At 34.2% G+C, this 19,270-nt stretch overlaps 1 protein-coding gene across 1 annotated transcript in view; it reads right to left on the bottom strand.

Moving 5' to 3' along the window:
• The window catches only part of LOC149067647 (rho GTPase-activating protein 44-like), a 110,226-nt gene extending 91,520 nt beyond the window's left edge, over positions 1–18,706 (bottom strand). Inside the window, exons 1-3 of the mRNA XM_089252478.1 lie at positions 18,501–18,706; positions 6,917–7,064; positions 4,634–4,710 (exon numbers count right to left, since the gene is read on the bottom strand). Of these exons, the coding sequence (XP_089108604.1) occupies positions 4,634–4,710; positions 6,917–7,064; positions 18,501–18,553 (278 nt within the window). The 5' untranslated portion in view covers positions 18,554–18,706. The remainder of the gene's footprint in view (positions 1–4,633; positions 4,711–6,916; positions 7,065–18,500) is intronic.
• Positions 18,707–19,270: the final 564 nt, after the last annotated feature.

Here is a 19,270-nt window from a genome sequence, read left to right as displayed (position 1 = left end):
CTTGAAAAATATTGATTTTTTCATTTTCTACCTTAATTGACTAAAATGATGAGTAAGGAAAAAAATTTACATTTATATTTGTGCCTCTTGCTGTTTCACAGCGATTGAGTTTGTACTAATCCTTAAGAGAAGAAAAAAAAATGGAGGTTTTCATTACCATTTTTGACAATTGCTCTCAAGCTCTTCATCTGGAAGTATGTTCAGACCAGCCTCTGTTCCCCACCTTTATTAAAGGACAAAATCTTGCCCACTTCTTTTTTCTCTTGCTATTGGTCGTTCTCGGTAGAGCTCGTAGAAATATCTTTCATTGGTATGAGGATATGACGTTCAAAAAATGCTCATTCTGTTCTGAAGAGCCACCAAAAGCACTGACTAAGGCGCCTTTTGAAGAAATTAGGCACGGAAACCCATGGTCCCCTCATGGGGGGGGGGGGACTGACAGGGCTCTAGCCCTGGGGCCCGAGAGGGTTGTCATAATTTTTTTGCTTTTTCACGCTATAAATCAACTACAGAACGGGCCCGTTAAAAGTCGGACAGAGGGGCCCGCAAAAGATTCCAGCCTAGGGGCCCCGCTACAGGATGTGGTGGCCATGCGGGAACCTATATTGGACAGATCACTGAACCTATGAAGTAATGGCTAAGATTCAAGCTCCAAGAAGTATCGCCTTTTTTTTGGGCGCCTTAGGTAGAGCTTGAGTTCCTAGAATTTCTAGGCGAGAAATACCACTTTATGAATGGGGAACTTAGCTAGATTCATAACGCCTAGAAATGCCACGTTATCTGCCTTGGCAAGAGCTACTAGCTTGTGTATAGGGCAGTGTCAAAGACTGAGAAAAGGTGGAAAACAGCCATGAGCTTTTGAGCCCTAAAAAACCCAAGATTTTGGAGCACAAAATCTGGGTTCTGGAACAGTTTTTCTTAAAAAAAAATGGGTAAATAAAAAACCTATAATCTTGGGCCAATAGCGTTCTCATATGTAGAGAAAATTAATCTTCTATATTTGTACGACAATATATTGTACTATATTATACGGTGATAGTGCATAGTTTTATGCTAAAATGTGACTTTTTCAGAAGCATTGCCTTTTTTCATGGTGTAGTTTTTCATTTCCACGAATCACTGTTTGTTTCATCATTATGCATATACAGCAGTGTGCCGAATCTGCGAAATTATTCCCTGAAAAAAGTTATGGCTGGTGTGTTTGTTAACTCATGACATATATCTCCCCTCCAATTAATCCCAGTATTTCTTAAACTTTTGGCACCCGTGGCCCTCCCCCCGACTTCATCATCATTTATCCGTGACTGCCCAGAATAGCCTGACGAAGGGGTTCTCTGACTTTTTCCACCCGAGGTGCCCTTTTCTCCTATTCAATGCTTATCCGCGAGCTACGCCTGCTCCCTAGAGCTGTTTAACAAAAAATATTTTCGAAAAACCTTTGTCAGGGTCACCGCTCCGTGGTGCCCCTGACGAAGATTGGAGGCGCACAAGGGTGTCACGGTGCACAGTTTGGGAACCCCTTGTCCTAATGTAAAAAAACCCCACTACAAAGAACTGAATGAGCACGCATCAATACACCAACGCATTGAGATGTTCCTCAAAAAAGGGTGGCGATGAGCCACAAACAGATACACTTTGAGAATCCGTTGAATATTTTATAAATAAAATAATAAAAATGCACTATGTGTATACTCATCGCTTTTTAAAGCAGAATTCCGGGCGTTATTTGTTTCTTTATTTCCCACAACAACACATTGGTGGTCTACGCAGGGCTGTGTTACGACCATCAAAGGGACTTTTCTAAGGCTCTCTACCTGTTCAGAAATACCTGCCTAACAGTTCACTCTCGAAAATTTTAACTGGATCTCATCTTCATTCCCTTTTGCACTTGAAGCACCTGGACCGGGCCTTGACTGGTCTATGTATTATGAGGAAAGTTTAAAAGTAACTGAGGATACATACATATACTATTTCGGAAAAACAAAGTGTCCACGAAACGTTGAGTCTTAAAAGATTATCTAGTTTTTTAATTGGCACTTATCCGAGCACTTACGATACTTTCTAATATGAACTATGGCGTCATGAGGTTTGCCTCCTTACCCGAAGGCCCTCTGGTCAAATTACAAGTGGAAAAATCCAAGAACTTATTAGTCCAGAGGGTTCTCAAACTGTGCATCACCAACCTTTGTCGGGGGCACCGCAGAGAATCCTGAAGGTTTTTCAAAGAGAATCTTTGTTAAACTGCTCTGGGGAGCTGCGGACAAGCATTGATTAAAGTAACGGGGCACCGCAGATGGAAAAAGTTTGAGAACCCCTGCGCTAGTTTGTACCATTCATTACTAGACATATTTCCATTCTTCTGATTTGTTATAAAACACATGGCATGAATTTATTTCACTAGAAATAAATATACATGTCATCTCTCCGGAGAAAAATCTTTCCTTTTTTCATCCAGGCAAACTTGTATTAGAGCCTTGTTTTACATTGTCTTGTCAGGTAGAATAGTCTCTTGTTTTCAGTGGTTAGGTGTTCATTTACATAGATTCTGGTGTCTTGAAAAACTTCATTTATTTTGTCTGCTGTAAGATTTTCTTGACTCCTGGCTTTTTGCAACCAGATATTTTTTCAGTTTTCACGATAAAATCTGATGATTGGTTTTGGCATATTTTCAATACATGTTGGTACTCTATGTGCTTTTTCAATTTCTGTTGCTTCATCAATACCCAGCCTTTTTGAGAATAACTTTTTCGTAAACCACATTCAAATATACCAATTCCTTTAATTTATATGAATTTTTAAATTATTTAAAGATCCATGTGAAACTTTTTAACTCATTTTTCATTCCCTGAAACATTTAAAACAAAACAATTTTTGGCATAATCAACTTATAATGGTAATTTTTGATTCTCGCTCCTGCAAGGTTTCAGTTGGTTCATTAAAGGTTTTTTACTGAGGATTTTTGAAATCCTCACAGATTATAAAAATAAAATGAGCTACATTTTTAGAAATAAGTTCAAAGCCAAAAATAAACTTAAAATTGATGGACAAAAGCAGCTATTCTTATCACTTTCCTTCCCAAAAACGATACAGTATTTGCAAGTTCTTCAATTCAGCCATGTTGGTTTTATTTATTCATTCTTTTTGCCCTAAAAGTTTAATTATTATGGGCTACAAACTTCAATTTCCTTTTTTGTTCTTTTCTTTCTATTTGCAATAAATTCCTTTCTGCTTTATGTATGTGGCACTAAAACTTCTTTGTGGCAGAGCTCTCAAGTGCTTGCTCTTTCTCTCTCTTTCTCCTATAAAACCCCCTCATGGGAAATTGTTAACGCAGATTATTTTCAGTCAGCCGAGCACTCGTTGTAGAACAATGCAAAACATTCTACCCTGAGGTTTTCTGGAGGCCTCAAAATATAACATATAGCTTTCTGAAAAAGTCTTATTTTTCTTGATATTCGGTCACTTCTGAAAGAATTGCCTCTAATGGTGTACCTACTATAATTGCAAAGTGATGAATGAATTTAGATCTATGCTTATCTTTGCTGAAATTCATTAATAGCTTTTCTCTTTTTATACAGCTTCAAGTACATGATTTCCTTTTCATTTTTTAGGAGTGAAGCTGATAGTCATTTTCACAAAATTTTTCTTAATTTAATAAAAAAAAGCTTCAGTAAACATACCGATTACAAGTTTGGCAGATGAAATAAGTATTCTAATTCATTTCACTATAGGAATTGGTAAACTGCAAATTTTTTAGAAATGCTGCTAAAATTAATCTCAATCTAGAATGCAGGAATTAATTATTATTCATACTATCCTGAATATGATTTAAGTCCAAGTGCTCACTGGAAAAAAGTTCTGTGTTCTCTGAGAATGGAGATGTTTATGATTTTTTCTCACAATTATTGCCGAAAAATCCAACAAAATGTAGCTTTCTTTTAATAATGTAATAAACTTACTGTTAATTGTTTTTTTTTAAAACTTATTCGTAAACACATAGCATTTTATAAGCATATCTTTCGATATTTACTCACAAGTAAAATCTTTAAAGCAAAGTTATTTATTACCGTAGCCTTTTCCGAGAATATTCTCCAAAAGATTATTACTGGTTAAAGACCTATGAGCCCATGTGATCACAAGCATTGCCCAAACCTTCCTGTGCATTGTTACAGATTTTACTCAAGTTTACTCTTAATTTAAATTTGCATAAAAATGAAAAAATTTAGATACAAAAGTTATATTTCAAGTTTTAAACCAATGGTGGATACATGAGCAAGCCAGAAGCAGAACTCCAGATGTTTCAAACATTTAGGCTAAGAGACTGTGATGAGTTTGAGTATCAACTCTTATGTTGCTATAACATCAGCGATTGGTATCATCAGGAAATTTGATTCATTGAACCACAACCCAAACATCACAAAGCAGAGCTCCCAGTGTTAATATTTCATTTTACTTAAATTGTGGAGTTTTGTTTCTTTTTTGTTCTGGAATGAAAACTATGTGCAATTCATGTGGCTGTGGGGTGTGAAAAGTAGTAGCATTTCTGTAAAAACTTTTTCGTTATGCTTATTTACTGAAATAATTCAAAAATGCAATGAATTAAAACTTGCTAATGCAATGAATTAATACTTACCCCAAAACAGAGTTTTTACTAAAACTATAGCCATTTTCTAACATCGAAGCTGCTAAAGCTACCTGAGGAAGTTTTTTCTGAAAATGAAAAAATTCACATTTTCATCTACATTTCAATTGATTACTAACAATAATTGAATGATACAAGATTTTTCTTTACTAATAGGTAAAACCTAATAATCTCAATCACAATTGGAACTAAAAAAATAATTTTCATTTAAAAAAAAAATAAATAACATTTAAATACCAACAAAAGGCTTCCACATTGTCATATATTGAAAACATCATGATAGCATGACTAACACAACTTTGTTCCTAGTGGGGTAAAAAACATTAACAGCTGCTACGTATATGTCTCAGAATAAGTATAGCATCTTTCCAGTATAAATTTAATTTTCATGTAATTACTGTTCTACATAGAAATATTAGTTGCAAAATGTTCAGAGACCATTTTTCTGTTGTGGTCAAAAACAAAATAGAATGCTTGGTTTCGCACTTATAAAACTCCCTTTACATTCTTCCAAAATCATCCTTCTCTTTTTCTGTAGCTTGGTTCATCCTGACCTAGGGTATCATGTCGTACGTATGGTTTTGGAGGCCGTACTTATAGAAGTATGGTTGAGAAGGTGAAGGTGTTCTTGTTAGTACACTGGACTGGAAGAAATATATGGATAGAAAGAAAATCTTTTTTATTATGTTTTCTTTGGAAGAGCCGAGGTATCAGAAGAATATGATTGAAGTGTTCAAGATTTTCAAATGGATTGATAGGATAGATTATGAGATACAGCATCAATCTAGTGCTTTAACAATAGGACACCAGTATCAATAGATGCTAGGAAGTTACAAGTTGTAGTGTTGCAGGGTGTATTTTTTTTCTAACTGGTGTTTGTGCATACAAATATGCAGGATTTTCTCAGAGGGATGGCATCATTTTTTTCTTCTGGAGTTTTTTTCATGTTTCTTTTTCCTGCAAAATAACACTATAATCTCGGCTGGGGGTTTTAGAACACACACCCCGCGTACGCTGATGGGTTTGTGAATACATGTAATTAGTAGCTTACAATCTGTTGCTGTAACTTAAGACAATCAACACCAATTAAGACAATCTTTGAGAAAATATATAATATTCATGGAAAAATCATCAAAAGATATGATTGTCATCATTCATGACATATTTTTTTATAAAAGCAGTGGGTTTTTTTTATTTCTTTTCAAATTTTTCTTCTTTTTTTTTCATTACAATCTCTTCAATTTTGGGTTGGAACGTGGAAATAATTGGTATCCATATTTGTTATTTGCATTTTTTTCTTAGCATTCTTGCAGGGTAATTTGTCTAATTATGTGGCATTTATATTTGTATTCTCTCACATAATAATTTGTTTATGAAATACTGGAATGGAACGCATAGTCTCAGATTAATTTTTTTTTTTCATTAGTTGCTTTTCCCATCCGTATAAAAAAGTCATCTGGCTATGACAGAATAGCGCATCACATCAATTTTTGGCATAACTTAGAAAACTAATTATTAATTACTTCAATGATATATTTTTTGTTGTTGATGATTTTGAAAAAAAAGCAAAGAACATGATGAACTTAGTTACTATGTATTTGTGGCACCCTCCAACCTGTGATGGTCACTTACCACATTGCATAAAAGAAACTGATGAGACTCGTAGCGCACGCACACACTGATTATTACACTGATTTTTTAAAACCTCAGAAGGTTGTGTGTTTAAGTCATGTCCGGGTCTAAATTTTTATGCAGTTGAACTAAACACCCTGATAGGTAAAGATCTGACTCCACATAAATTGTTTTTAAATGCTAACATTAAGTTAACTATCTATCTATCGTTCCACCTGGAGGCCATTTGCTGAAGTTAAGAGAAGTGCTACTAATGCCTCTACTTTAGCACCTCACACCACAGTGCGTGCAATAAGGAAGGCAGGTTAAAATTTATTTTAAAATGATGTGAATAAAATTTCTAAGGAATTAAGAAAATTAATTATAACAATATTCAAGTGAAATTTTCAAACTCTGATTTTTCATAGATATTTTAGTGAAAATTTCACTTGAATATATTGAACCTCTTAAAAATGGTAACACCTAAATAACAACCACATTTTGACATTTCTGGTGGTGGACATTATTAGGAAAGCTCATTGTATACAATTTATTTTTTCATGAACTATTAAAAACATTTTTTTTACAATATATGTAGGCCTAATTATAAATCCAAAAATGTTTCTAAAAGCAGAAATTAAAAAATACATTCGTGGGGATTACCATGCGTTTTTCAGCAGAACCTTCCGAGCCAAAATCGATTTGACAAGAAGATATTTTTTTGTGAGCTGCTTGGAAAGACTGTTTAATGATGTCAACTCGTTTTTCTGCATTAACAAGATCTTCAGTCAGAACTTCTGTCTTTTCAGCCCTTTCAGATATAAAAAAAAATTAAAATTCATTAGTAACTTAATAAAATATGCATTAAACTACTGTTCAGTAGCTTTCAAATGAAATGTCTTTCACATGAAAGTTTCTTCTTTTGGGGAAGAGACCCTTCCCCTCATCTTCATTTTATCCATATAGAAATGCCAATGCCTCTCAGTAGTGATGAATGTTGAGCTTTTGCCCGCAGACAACATAATCATAGTCCAATTAAAAAAAACTTTTTTAAAACTTTTTTTATTAAAAAAGATATTTTAGTTTTTCTTTCATTAATTTGTTTAAATTTAAATTGAAAGTTCATTTAAACACAGCCCCATAGGCACTGGAACCTAGAGGCTCTGGTCACATGAGTCTCTTCAAAATGCTGCTAATACGCTGTAGCATATCAAATATCCAAAATTTTGGAAAAGGATGCATAAAAATTTTGCTCACACATCCTGTGGGACATATTCTTTCCAAGAGAAGAAAAAACTATGGAGGGGAAAACCTTTGAACAACTTTCTTCCTTCTTCTCCGTCTTCTCAGAGTCTACTGAATCACATTATCTCGTTACCTTAGAAAGTAGTACAGTTACTGTGTACATCAAAGTATTGCACTTAACTGATATAACCCAAAGGCTATCAAAGAATAGGTAAAAAAATATGCAGGTAAAAAAATTAAAGGGAACATAAGTGCTGAAAGCATCACAAAGCCACCATTTGCATTGCTTTTCTATCACTTCCTTTCAGCAGAGAAATACCTTTCCATGCTTTGTGGCACTACATAAGCAATAAATCCAATTTAAGCCAAGGTTTTGTTACTAGTTTTGGTGTACCTCTGGGATCTGTCCTAGACCCATTATTATTCATCATTATTATTAATGATCTTTCCACACTTTTCAAAAATTGTCTGCTCTTTGCTTATGGTTTGAAGATTTCTAGAAGTACTGATTGTACTGAGATGTATGTTATTGCCTATGCCTACAAAATGAGTTGTCTTTACTTCATGAATGGTGTTTAATTAATAGAGAATAGACTTAATCACAATATTATAAATGTTTTGTTCTTTCATTCACTCACAAAAGAATCTAATGTTTTATATGTATATCATTAATAATAGCCCATTGCTTAGAAGAACCTCTGCGACTGATTTGGGTGTTATTTACAGTACAATTTAAATTTTGCTGATCACATTAGAAATCTTTGCTCTGAATCATATAAAAAACTTGGTTTACTTAAGAGAATGTCGTGAGATTTCAGATATTATACTACTTTAATATCCCTTTTCAATACCCTTAAAAAATCTGAACTGGAATATGTTCTATTATCTGGAACCCATTTCACACTTGCCATACTGCGAGTCTTGAAATTATTCAAAACAATTTTCTAAGGTATTTATATTTCAAAAAACATATAACATATTTTATCTGCCGCTCATCTACGCAACAGTTTCACAGTTTCAATGCCATTTAATTTATAAAAACGCAGAAATTACTTGCTCAATATTTTTTTCAAGAAACTGTTGAATAACCACATTGATTGCGTATCAATTCTTAACCATGTGTGTTTTAATATTAAGTGCCACAATACAAGATCAAATTGTTAATTTGTCGTCAAGTCATTCAATACTAATATTGATAAATACTGTGATGTAAACAGATTTTCTGAATTTTAAAATGAGCTTCTTCAACATCTGGATATTTTTCATTCATCTGTTACCGACGTTAGAAGAATTTTGTGGTAATTGCATTGTATATATTGTTGTATTTTGTGTAATTTTTGTTGCTTTATTTGCATTTTGTGTATTTTATTATTTATTCATAATTCATATTCTGTGCTAATTTTCATTTTTACTGCAAGCTGTAATTGGATTTCATCCTGTGTTGCTTTGTGTTTTAAATAAATAAATACCGATTGACATATGGTAGATAAACATGACAAAAATGGGAAATCAAAATTTGTCCACACTCATCTAAATTCTCTGTTGATTGGCCCTGAAACCAGTCAATAGGTATGTCCTCACTGGTGCGTCTTCTTTCAACAGCTTTCAACTTTCAATCTCTTTTTTTTTTTCTTCACTGCTGAACTCTATCGCATGCCTCAAGTGGCGTGCCTTTTTTCTGTCTTCACCTATACGGCTAAACCTTTCAATTCAGATGCCGATGCAACTGTCGCAGTGGATGCAATTTCCCCATTTTAATGTGAAAATATGTGATGGAAAATTGCTCTATAAAAGATGGAATATATAGACTAAATCATTCTCAAAATTGCTCAACTTCGGAATAAATTAAAAATTAAATCAAGTCGTTCGTCAACTTTACCCTAATATAGTCGAGTCAAAGAAATTAAGAAAACTGTATACTTCTATTTTGCTAAGTCGTAATCTCATACGTATTTAAATAATTTTTTTCGTTCAAAATTATAGTCAGCGCAGCATTATTTTTCTCAAGTGTTTATTCATACACCAAAGCACTAAATCCGTGGTAATAGAAGTGAAAAACTTGAAATTTCCAAATTAAATCATTTTTCATAATAAAATGTAGCAGAATATGATAGCCCAAGATGATCAGATTTAAAATATTTTCGCACACAAATCCGAATATCAAAAGAAAATTATTTAATATGTTGTTCCAATCAATTTTTAAACTTGAAATACCGTACTTTCGACAGTCAGTAACAGAAAATTTCTCTAGAAGAGAATTTCTTGTGCGCTCATCCCTAAACTCGGCGTGCTACTCGAAAGGTTTGTCCTGCGTACGCTTCTGGTTGCAGCTCTAATAATATTAATGAAAATAAAATCTGCATAAAAGTGTACAGTTTTTAAGAAAATAGCGAAGATTATTATTGCGCTGAAGGGCACAGCCTGTTCCTCATAAATTCGGGCCCTGTGCAAACAATCTTTTCCCTTCTCTTCTCCCCCCCCCCCTTATATATAACATTCTTTTTGGCACGTTTTAACACGTGTCCTTATTGGCCATGAGCAGAGATACAGGAGGGGGGGGGGCCCAGCATCAAAAGTGGAGTGCGCAGATCTAATGTATATGTGTATGTATGGATTGACATCATCATCATCATGCCCCCCAGCAATAATGACCTTGCCCCCAGACTTCCAAGTCTATCTACGCGTATGTTATTAGCACACAGAGCTTGAGTTATGAAGAGTGCCTTCTGTTTTTCATATGTTCACATAGGATGAACGCACATGTCGAGGATATGTTCGAAGTGTTCAAAATTTTCAACAGGATGGACCATGAATTATTAGTACACTGTCAAACGACTGCTTTTACAAGGGGACACCAGTATCGATTGTTAAGGGACAATTCTAGGTTGTGGTATCGCAGGGAATTTTTCTCTAACAGGGTTGTTAATAAATAGAATAGTTTACCCCTGGAAGTAGTACATTCTAAGACAATCGACACGTTTAAAAACAAATGTTATCATAAAAATATAATAACATGTTGGGGTAAATCGAGAAGCCATTCCATACTTAGAATAAGACAACCATAAATACATGTTATAGGTATCATATAATATTTTACCATGTATATATATATATATATATATATATATTGTTCATAATTTTTGTGATTGCATTTTTAATATGGTTGCTGTATTTTAGTAATATATGATATCCATACTTGTTATGGGCATCTTTTTCTCACTCACCTCGTTGATCATTTTGCCTGTTATGGCCTTCTATTTATATTTTGCTCTATCGTCATGCAATGACATCAGATTGGATTGTGGGCCTGTCACCATATTGTATTCTTTTTAATTCGACCCAAATATATTGCCACAACACTCTTATTAATGTTGAACGATATATCAATTTGATCAACCACCCTTTTCTAGTTTGTTTTTTCTTCTCTTTGAACTCTCTTCTTCCGCTTCATACATATACAAATTTATCGTCACAGTAATGATCAATATCATTTTAAAATAAACAATATAAATAAGTTAATACCTTTCTTTCTTTTTTTTTCAAACCAAGCACAACTCAGGTCTATCAAAATTTATGGGCAATTTACTACCTAGTGAGTTGTGCCGGAAGTGTAACTGTGTGTGTACCTAACAGTCTGAGTGCATAGGCAGTGTTGTGTTTGATTTTTCAGTGCCGCCATCTATATTTCAGAAGTGAAGTGAGTGATGTGTTATGCTTGAATTACATTTATACTGTTTGTAGGTCTGTTGCTCTCTGTGGCGAGACTTTTTAAAGGGGAGATTGGCTCGCATTCGCGCCTTGAAGTTGGGAACCACAGAAAACCAACTTCAGCCGACCACCACTATGGCGATGGTGGGGTTTGAACCCGGGTCCTCGCGATGCGAGTCCGTCACTATGACCACTCAACCACCATAACGGCTAAGTGAAGTACCATAAGAAACTCCAAAACCTGAAATTTTTTTTAATTATCTGTAGGGTTGAGAGTTTCTCTCCTGTTGCTCTGTAGTTGAGTGCGGCTATCCATAAAAACTATGGACCAGGGCTGGCAAGTTCTTGCCGCAGTGGTAAAAATTCATAGAATTAAAAAAAAATTGGTTTATCTGTTTTCAATTTTATGAATTAATAATCATAAAGTATTTTACGTATGAATTTTTTATAACAAAGTGGACGATGCATATTTCATTTGGATGTTTTCATATTTTTGGTTGTTGAATATTCATTTTTATACCATGTAATTTTATAAGTTTCACATGTTTTTTAAGTTCAAAAGAATTTTTCGTAACTGAAAATCTAAGCATAGTATGTCTTGAGTAAAAAGAATAATTTTTACCAATTTTGCCAGGTTTTTTCCACTTTTTGCCAGAAAATAAAACGAAAACCCAATCCTGCTACTGACAATACGCAGCAGTTACTAACTCTGCCCATGCTGAAATAAATGCACTTCACATGATTTTGTCTCATGATTATTTTGCAAATCCAATTAATCGAGAATGAAGTGAGCAACACCTCTACATCATTTAATAACTGGGAATAAGGTTACATTACTGTCAATACAAACTGAAAATCTTTTCTGAATCAGACGTTATATCATCCCAGATGATTTACTAATATCATCAGCCTTGACAAACATGCAGTAAAACACAACTTTGATATTTTTAAATTAACAGCTTTCTACAATTGTTTCATTACAAGAGATCATTTTACAATTTTGATACTAGCCCATTACTACTGGTCGCATACACTTTGGGATTTTTCTTGGTGATTGCTTGAATTTTTTCAAAACAAAGAGAAAAATCAATGGCAATAATCTATTACATAGTTTCTCAAACTTTTTGTTCCATCAACCCCCCCTTCCCTCTTCAGAAATTTTTTCCCTCATCGCCTCCCGACTCAAGCGAACCCCTAGGATCCTATGTTATGTTCATAGATTCTGTCACCCCCTGGACCATTGCATCACCCACCGGGGGGGGGGGGGGGGGGGGGGGCGGGCGATATTACTCACGTTGGGAAACTGTGATCTATTAGCTTAAGCTGGAATTATCGCATGTGCTGTTGTTTTTACTTATTCTGTTTCAACGTTGTAATTTTTTGTACCATTTCACAGTTGAGCATTTCATGATGATGACAAATTTAATTCATATCTGAATGGCACAAAATTAGTATGACACAGGGTTGGCAAACTAGGCCCAGCCTAGAAAAACCCACCAGGGTTTTTGCTAAAAATCATTCGTTAGCCTATAAAATCCCACTTACATTTATCATTAGTAAAACAACTTTAGGCCTACCTTTTTAGCCTAAGTTTTTTTTTTAAATAAAAAAATTAATATTATATAGCTGAATGGAATTTCTTTGCATATGAGAATAAATTGTTATCCTAACATATAGGCCTACAAACCCACTGCTTTTTTTGGAATAGTTCGAAACACTTCACAATTTCTTGTCATAAGCCAAGCCAAATTTAACAGTTGGTGATAAGATAGTTGAGCACTTGGAAGGATGAAAATCCTCCTTTGAAAAATATTTTTTAGAGCCAGAAATAGGTGATCAGCAGGGTTTAAGCTATGGTCACATTTTTTGCAAAATACAAAAAAAAACCTTAGAATGGGAAAGAAGTAGTAGCTACTTTCGCAAAAATGCGTACAGGAGGTACGAAATGAGTAGACATCCAACCATCAATCATTAGCATTTTGCTAAAGCTTTCCCCCCTCTCCCATTTTCGCTTTTTTGCTAAAGGAATTTTTTATCTAGCTTAAACACTGGTGATCAGTGGATATCTAATCGTTTCAAAGACGACTATTTTGAACCAGCTTCATTGTCGATTCCAGAAAAGGAGAAATTGCTAGAGCTCTCAAGATCTTCATTGGCGGAATGGTAAACCTAGTCAGTTTTCGGGCTCGTCGTGGTGATGAATACAGTGAACTTTCTAGAAAAACCATAATGTTTTTCTTGCCGTTTGTTAGCACGGAGCTTATTGAATGGGCGTTCTTATATAAAAAATAAATATAGAAACAAATTGAACGCAGCTCTGGATTTGAGTTTGTATTCATCCTCGTTTGAGCCTACTTTTTCAAAACTTTGTAATTCAATACAGTCCCAAATATCACTTTTTTTTTTTCGAACATCACATTAATTTTTTTTAATGAAGTTTTCTGAATCTGTAATGGGTAAAACAGATTGGGGAAGAGATGCCTGGAGGATCCGGGGTCATGTGAAAAGGAACCAAGCAAGCTTGGGGTACCCGGACTGAAAACGGTTGGGAACCGCTGTCCTAATATATAGGATGTACAAGCCCGCCTACAAGTGGCAGCGCCAGAAAGTGGGTTTTGCTGAAAATCCCTTGTTAGCCCACAAATCCCACCACTTAAGTCCTTAGGACCTATAGTCCTTAGTCAAGTGACAAAACCTTTTTAGCATTAGTTTTTGTTATAACCTATATAGATATATGAGGCTATTTGCATAATAATCATCAGCATCACTTTGAAGGATAAACATAGGATGATTGCCTCAGAAATCAATGTTAAAAGTACCTATTTAAATGTGGAAATATAGAAATCTGGAGTTTTTAGCCATGTCAGTCATTTAACAAATTGAATTCTTTGTTTTCAAAATCTTGAATTTAGTTGTGAGATAAAAAGTAGAGATAATTATATAAAATTATATGCTGGACCCACTTATGAGTTGGTGAACCATGCAATAACACTGATAAACTTTTACTTTATAATTTACAAAGTAATAATTTTTTTTTAATATTTAACTATCAATTCATATAATTTAAGATTTTTAAAAATTAATAATGGCCCATAGATAACATTGATGAAATTTAGCGTCGTTGAAGCATTTCTTTACTCAAAAACAGGAGAGATAGAGAGATCCTACCCTTTGAATTTAAAAAAACCGTTTGTAATATCCACTGTGAAGGAAAATAATCTGTTAATTTCTACATTTCATACATCAGATTATTTTTTAATCAAATTAATGAAAGGAGCATCTGTGGAAGCCATGTCTGTTGCCTTCGATGCAGTTTTTATTTCCCTCAAACCTTTCACTTAATAAGGAACATGTCATATTACATAAAAAGCCTATGTGATATAACAAGTGATGTAACGATACTCTGTACAATGATAATCACCTACACAACATTACTCGCTGGTATTGGTGCAGTTTCCACAGTGTTAATATATTCTGTCTATAACAATAAGTTTCACGTCTCTAATATCATTGCAAAGTTGTACAGGAGTTTCACTGTATTTTATACCAGCTGAATACAATTTCTTTGCATGAGAGAAGATAATTATTTTAATATATACAGCTGAGCCCGCTTATAATGTTCCCAGTTATTAAAACTTATTTTTGTGGTTCAACTCTAACCAATTCTCATCAAAATTTCCTGTTTACAGTATTTTCCAGCCTATAATGGTTTACATGACACTCTTTTTGAAAAATGTTATAAGCGGTATTATGGGCCCACCAAAAAAAACACTTTGGGTTTTTGCTAAAAATAATTTGCTAGCCTGCAAGCCCCACTTATATAGTCTTTAGCACAAAACAACCTTTTTTATTTTTTTACATAAATTAATAAGTACCGTATATACTCGTGTATAAGCCGAGTTTTTTTGTGGAAAAGTTCGTTCCCAAAGTGGGGGGGGTCGGCTTATACTCGGGTCAGTTTTTTATGAGAAAAAATCGACCCCTGCAATCAGTAGCCATTTTTGTAACAGTGTTCGAGAAATCGGCATTATCGGTGTGAGATATGTTCAAACCCCACAGAACTGATAATGTCAAAGCCGAGGCAAAGAAATCGAAAACATCATTGGCTGCTGGTGGCTAACGTTGATTGTACAGCCTTAGATGTGAGCATTAACAAGCCTCTCAAAGATAGAGCAACTACAAAAAAGTGGTGCCTTGAAGAAACTTAACATTGGCCTGGTGTGCCAATGGATACATGAGGCGTGGAATTCTGTTTCCGCCGAAATTATCATCCGATCTTTCAAAAAGTGTTGCATCAGCAATGCGATGGACGGAACTGAAAATGATATCCTCTTTTAAAGTGACAATGGCGATGACAGCCCAGATGAGGGGTTTTTTTTTTGAAGATGCCGCACACCCTATGATGATCTGATGGATTACGATGAGCTTGGAGACGGATTAAAAAGTTTCAATCACATTTTCTATTGTAAATTTCCGTAAGCTATTCATTTTGCATGAAAATATAAGAATTTTTTTTCTCTGAAATGCACGGAGTTTTTAGGGTCGGCTTATACACGGGTTTTCAATTTATTGTGATTTTGGTGGTCCTGAAGTTGGGGGGTCGGCTTATATACGAGTCGGCTTATACACGAGTATATACGGTAATTTTTTTTACTGGCTTAATATAATTTTTTTGCATGGGAGAAGAGAATATTATCAAAACAAAAAGTGCAGAACAGATCAGAAACATTTTTAAGAAATTAAGATTTAACATTCGAAAAGCAGCTCAATCTCACTAATGTTAATTTGATATAAAATTTTAATAAGCATGATATTAGAACATTTATTAATACAAACTATTTTTATATTTATTACTTAATATGTATAATATGCAACACTACAAACAGCATGTTCACAAAAACCTTTAAAAACTTGGGCGGTTATCAAGCGATTACTTTTTTATATCAAACAGAATTTTACTGGATAAAAAATGAGGTTTTAGTAGTCTTTTTTTTGTCTCCAAAGAGGTCCTCTATTTTTTCACCAAGGGAATGTGACTGGAAATAACAAATAAGTTTTAAAAAAATCCTATTTGTTGACTAATCTTAAGTTGTTGAGTACTTTAAAATCTTGATATTAACTTTAATTCTTGAATATCAACCGTTTAAAGGACGAACTACAAACAAAGTTATAGTTAACTTATTATTTTGAAATTTGGAATTCGAGGTATTTTTGCATGCCCATATATAGATCAACTTTGAAATTTGAAGAAAAAAAGTTTTTCTTTGTTTTTCATGATGTCTCATGGTGTCACTTGGGGAGAGGTGAAAGCAAAAACTGGTATCGCCTATATTCCCATGACTATTTATTTCTAGAGTGCAGCTATCACATGAAATTTTCTATTTTCTACTACAAATTCAAATTTACAACACATACCTGTTTTTTTAACATCAAAATGTATGCAGAAAATTCAAATTTTTTTCTTATGTCCGTGATAACAGAAGGAAAACATATATGAAGGCTTTTTAACAACTGGCTGTTGCGAAGAGATATTTTCTCTCTTTCCAAAATATATCTTCGCAACAGCCAGTTGTTAAAAAGCCTTCGTATGGTAGCAGAGAGTGAAGTCATCCTTGTGGAAACATATATATTTGATGGACCTGTTTGTCACATTGGCAGCATTTATACATAGTGTTTTTTTAGCAAACAGCACACCGTCCTTGCATGGCAGACACAATATAATGGCCATCAGATGAATTGACATCTTTTTTCAGTTGACAACGTGGACCTGGATGAATAATGACCCCTCCTTTGTTCGTAGAAGGCTCATTGCCACCTCTCTTTGGAATTTCAAATGCGAAATATGATCCGCTTCTCGCCACTCTGAATGAATTATCCAACGTGCTATAATGGTCATATGGCAAATCTTTTCCAATGGAATCCAGAAGTGAGGTTTTGGTCGGATTCTAGAAAGATTTTTTTTTATCCCATGCAACAGTTTTTTTTTTCTCCAATTACTCGAAATCTTCTGGCCTTATCTTGAAACTTTCACATGAGTGTTGCACTTACGTTTTGCTACATCAGTTGGGACTGTTGTTACTAGATAATTTTCAACAATACCATATTCATCTGTGATGTTCCCATTTTCATTAGCAGGTAATTGGCACATATCTATGTCCTCTAATTCAGAATCTGAAAGAGTTTCTAAATACCCTACAGCTTCTTCTAATGTGAGATATCTTTTTGATATGGTTACACACGGCTGAACATAACAAGACTATCTATGATTACCGAACTCAGTTTGATTAGTCTGCAGTTCGCAAAAACATGCATCTTTAAGAATGCAAGAATAAAAAGTTACTGACCCAATATAAACAATCCATCCCAGAAAGCACATTCCTCTGTGTTATATTACCCAGAATTAACCCTTATACACATGTTGAATGACAACACCCTGGGATTTGAACGGGAAAATCGAAGCAGCGCACACACTGCACAATAGATATCCCTAGAATCTCGCTCTCCTGAAAAGCTGATGTTCCATAAATGGAATACACATTTTTGAACACAGGCAGCTCGTTAATGTGTAACAGTACAAAAAAATTAACTGATTTACTTTGATTAATATATTAAGTGGTAGAAACACAAAAAAAAGTAATTTTTAATTTACTTCAAAATTGAAATTTTAACAAATTTTTATCGAAATAGAGGAAAAATGAACAAAAATGTCAAATTTTAAAGTACTGTCAAAAATGTGTATATCAATCTGAAATTTGAACATTGACCTTTAAACAGTTGAGAAATTATACAGGTTTAGTTGTAAGTGATTAAGTGAGATAACGGATAGGATAAGTAGAATAGGACCAGGTCCATTTTTTCAAGCACTGTGTGCATGTAGCAGTGGGTGTGGCCACGTATTATCCAATGAAAAATCCCTACATGACTACTTGAATTGGGACAGATTTGAATGCACTTGACGACTTAAAAACTTAAGATGTATAAACGAGCCTCAAGTTACCAAATGTTTCATGAGAAACGGGCTGGCCATGATGTGCTCAATGCAATACTGCCTGAACAATCCATGATGAATGCTGGGATTTCTATGTGATATAACTTTCTGAGTGCTCTGTCCTTTATAACTTTTTGTGATCAACTTCAAATTCCAAATGAACATTTAAAAAAATATTTTTTATTAATAATAATTGACTTTTTTTATCAATCGATAGAAACTCGAAATGAACACTGAATTGTGAAAATCCAATCAAGTTCCAGAACTACATTAAGATTTCTTCATTGCTTAAAAATGACAACATACCTCAAAAATGTCTGATCAGCAATTTGCTTGACTCTCAAAAATTGTTTCTTCATTTTTTTATTAAGTATATGGGACCTTAAAAATCCAAAATTTTAAGAATCTGTACCATAAATTTTGTCAGAAAAACAAATCATTTTCGCATTACAAGGAATCCAACCTAAATAAAATTTTCCCTTTCGAGACGACCGAAACTACTCAAGTTTGATGTTGGGAAAGTAATTTTGATTGCGAAGGCCATAGGTGTGGTTCTCTTTTCGCTTACTCAACTTCAGGCATTGTTGACCATATTTTGTCAAAAAAATGAGGAAATGAAGGAACCTAAATACGAGAAATATTTTATTTTTTCAAATAAATGTTTTTCAACAGGGTCCATTTCGGCGCGGGGAAAAGATAAAAATTATCCCGGGTTGCTAGTATGCTGTCTTTCCAGCTGTTCCGTGAGTTTGGTTTTGTTTTCAAAACGTACTCTTTGAACCTCGAGTTCGCTGTATAAAATATTTATACTTTTTAAATTTATTGTTTTCGAAACATTTCAAGATGTTTTCGATAATTTGATACTCAGCATGCCTAGGGGTACGGACTGCATTTCATCCAGGGCCGGACTTAGGCAGGTGCGAAGAGTGCGTCCGCACCTGGCCGCTAAATTTTTAGGGTCGCAAAAGGGAATAAAAATGTTTTAATTACATTTTGACTTCAACTTCTTAACAAAGCAATAGCTTAAAATTCAGTCCAAGATATCACGTGATTCAGTATACACGTCATTACAGCCA

Source organism: Pholcus phalangioides, unplaced genomic scaffold, assembly GCF_987345545.1.
Source record: "Pholcus phalangioides strain wild (caught in Gottingen) unplaced genomic scaffold, Ppha-v1.0 ptg000029l_1, whole genome shotgun sequence".
In the NCBI taxonomy this organism is placed as follows: domain Eukaryota; kingdom Metazoa; phylum Arthropoda; class Arachnida; order Araneae; family Pholcidae; genus Pholcus; species Pholcus phalangioides.
Note: the sequence above shows the minus strand (reverse complement) of the source record. Positions and strands in the feature narration are given on the sequence as shown.